The following is a 3,287-nucleotide window of genomic DNA, read 5'->3' as shown; positions in this document are numbered from 1 at the left end:
GCTCTCTTCCGGTCAGTGGATTGATTCCGCAAAAAAAAATAATGATTGTTTATTGATTAATGATTATGCATTAGTAAATCTAAACTAACTATTATTATTTCATTAGATCAAAATATGATGTAATTACTCTCCAATACTAATTGTTTTGTGCTAAAATGGCAATCAATAAAAATTAAATTTGTCCATCATTTAAAGATTAAAATTTAACTCATAAAATTTTCAATGTTTGAAATTTTAGAAGCAATTTTAGTATGCGCTTTTTCCATTGTTGTATATATTTCGATCGATTAATATAATTTTGTGTTTGTTTTTTTTTTTTCATTTCAGGTGAGAAGGGTAACTAACAATGGAAACTATGACAATTCTTATACTCATTTCATTAGCTGCTGCCATTGTTCAATCAGAATATTATGGTAATATAGCTTTTTTTTTTTTATTAAAAAAGAAACTAGCTGAGTAAAATGAAAAAAAAAAAAAAATGTAAAATGAAACTGAGCAAAATGAAATTTGAAAAATACTAAATGATTATTCTATCGTACTTTTTTAAAATAAAATTTTTTATCGCATTCTAATTAATTAATTCATTAATTATTATAATCAAAAATAGTTGGAAGGAATAGATAAGGGAATTAATTTGTTATCATTACATAAGCTATAAATTTTAATTAATTTAGGCTAATCAATCTTCATCTAAAATGTCAACTGTTTTGTCGTTTTATGATGATGAAAATACTAAAAAAAAAAAAAATTAATAATTTGCTATTTAAATTTTACAGCCAATTACAACGATCGATTGGCAAGAGATTTCATGCATTTTGGAAAACGTTCACCAAATATAATAATACCACAATTTGATCGCAATATTGCTTCTCTTAAAAGAGGAGAGGTGACAAAAAGCTTTTTTGTCACACAAAAATCATCATTGTCCACATCCTTTTTATCTTTTTCTAGATCCTTTTTTTTTTTTTTTTTTAAATTCTTAATTTTAATTTCTGTAAATGATAGGAATATAATTTGTTTGTCAATGTCAACAGATGTCATCAAAAAAGAGTAATATTTTTTTTATTAGTTAGCATTCTTTTGTTTAAAAATGTTTTTAATATTTTCATTGTTGCATTTAGAATACTTAAAATAGTCTTTAGTCTTACACAAAAATTATTTATTTTATTTGAAATTATATTTAAATCAATTTATGCAATAAAATTTAAAAAAGTTCCTGGTAAAAATTTAATAAAAGATGCAAGTTAATGCATTTTAACTATTAAAAAAATGAAGAATAATTTCAAAAATATTTAAATAAAAAAAAAAGAAAAAACTAAAATATTAAATATGAAATATGGTAAAAATTGAAAAAAGAAAAAAAAGTTGACATAATTTCTTCATAATAATTCAAAGAAAAAAGTAGTTTTCATTGATGAATGCCTTAAATTGTTACATATTTTAATTTGTTTAGTTCTCGAGAGATTTCATGAATTTTGGAAAACGTTCCATTGGTGACGATTGGTCTGATATAACACTAAAAGTTGGTGACAATCCCGAATTACTCCACAAGAAAAGCAGCACTTTTGATAGGGATTTCATGAATTTCGGCAAACGAGCGGTGCCATTTGAGCGCAATCTGATCAATTCAAACAAAAAAAGTGGCATTGACAGCGGCGCATTTGACCGCGAGTTTCTCAGTTTCGGCAAAAGGTCAACAAATATACATTTGTATGAAATTTTTAGGTAAAAACGAGAGTAAACCAGGAAGTAATTAACAGATGAGAGAAAGGTATAGCTGAGAGTTCGCATATTTCAGTATGACATATGGAAAGGAACAGAGATTGTTTAAGTCTTACTGTCAGCTAAGTAAATGTGCAATTTAGTTTTTATTTTTGATTTGATATTTTTTGATTTCTTTCAAAATTTTTTTAAATGTTTTATCAAAATATTGCTTAATAATCTTTTTATTTAAAAAAAAAAAAAATATTTTTTGTTTTATAGTTGCATGGATGAATATAAATTCTTTTATGCAGCAATCAGCACTTTTAAACTTTAAATAAAATATTCTAATCAATTCAAATGTTGGCAGAAAAATTTTTTAAATATCATCTATGTAATAAAAATAGTAATAATATAATATTAAAAATATAATAGTGTGACATTTCTTTTAATATTTTTTATGTGTTTTTTTCTTTTCAGATAATCACCGAATGAAATTCATCACAAAAGAATACAAAATTTTAAATGTGTCGTAAAAAATTTTCTCTGTTTCAGAGCCAATATCATTTTTGTTTAGCTTTCAATGTTTCACAAAAATAACTTTAAACTTTTCATAGTTTTATTCGATAAATTGAATTATGCAAATTAATTACTAAAAGCTGATAAAGTTGCAATTTTGATGAAATTTGAATGAATTATGCTAATTAATGGCTCTTTTTCCGAGAGAAAATTATGGTGGTATACTTCAAATTGTATTTGTTTATTGTGAATGAAATTATTTCTTACTTGGAACAAGTTCATTACCTTTAATATTTACTCTTAAATTTGGGAAAAAAAAAAAAAAAAAGAAAAACTCAACTTGGAAAATAATTTGCGCTTTTTGTCAAGCCGATTCTCATTAACAGAAGAAGTGACCATAGGACAAAAATGAAAAGAAATGATTAACTTCAGAACAACGTAGTTAAATTCTAAAAAAAACGTTGCATGGACAAAATTTGATTTGATAAAATTCAGAATTGGAATCAAACTCAAAATTTGAAACGACAATTGCGCCACAGTGCAGAAAATTGTGATTGCTAAAGCTGTTCAGAAATAAAATGAATTATTTGATTTATTGCATAAAACAATGGATATTGCTCTTTCATATTTGATATGACACTTAGTCCTTTAAACTTTTCCTATTAACTTTTTCAATTTTTTATTCAATTATACACCCAATAACCAACTAATTTCTGCATCGCTCCTTTAATGCTAAATAATTATATTAAAAAGTTTGTTATTTTAATTGAATTAAATCATTTAATTTACTTTTCTGCGACACGAAATGCCATATAAAATGGTTGCAAATGCCTTAAATCAAATATTGAAAACAACAAATAATCTAATAATTGAATAATGGATAGCAAATGTAAAAACCTAAGATTACTTTACCTTTTCAATAAAGTAAATCGAAAAAAAAAATCGGTAAAATCAATTTAGAAGTTTACTCTTTGTCTCTTTTGTCAGTTGATTACTGATGAATGAACAAAGATATCAAAAAATTATCAATTTAAAAATCAGTAGAAAGCTTACTTTTTTTCATTTTC

The 3,287-nt window shown here is 24.2% G+C and overlaps 1 protein-coding gene across 1 annotated transcript; it reads left to right on the top strand.

The window, feature by feature from the left end:
* Positions 1-355: 355 nt before the first annotated feature.
* Bm1518 (AF17 C, putative) lies at positions 356-2,185 on the top strand (the record flags this gene model as incomplete). The annotated part of the gene is made up of 4 exons (XM_043082429.1): positions 356-413; positions 777-886; positions 1,454-1,692; positions 2,182-2,185. 4 exons carry the CDS (start codon positions 356-358, stop codon positions 2,183-2,185), a joined length of 411 nt encoding a protein of 136 aa, XP_042938363.1.
* Between the last annotated feature and the right edge of the window lie 1,102 nt (positions 2,186-3,287).

Source organism: Brugia malayi, assembly GCF_000002995.4.
Source record: "Brugia malayi strain FR3 genome assembly, contig: Bm_v4_Chr4_scaffold_001, whole genome shotgun sequence".
In the NCBI taxonomy this organism is placed as follows: domain Eukaryota; kingdom Metazoa; phylum Nematoda; class Chromadorea; order Rhabditida; family Onchocercidae; genus Brugia; species Brugia malayi.
This window is presented reverse-complemented; position numbering and strand designations above follow the sequence as displayed.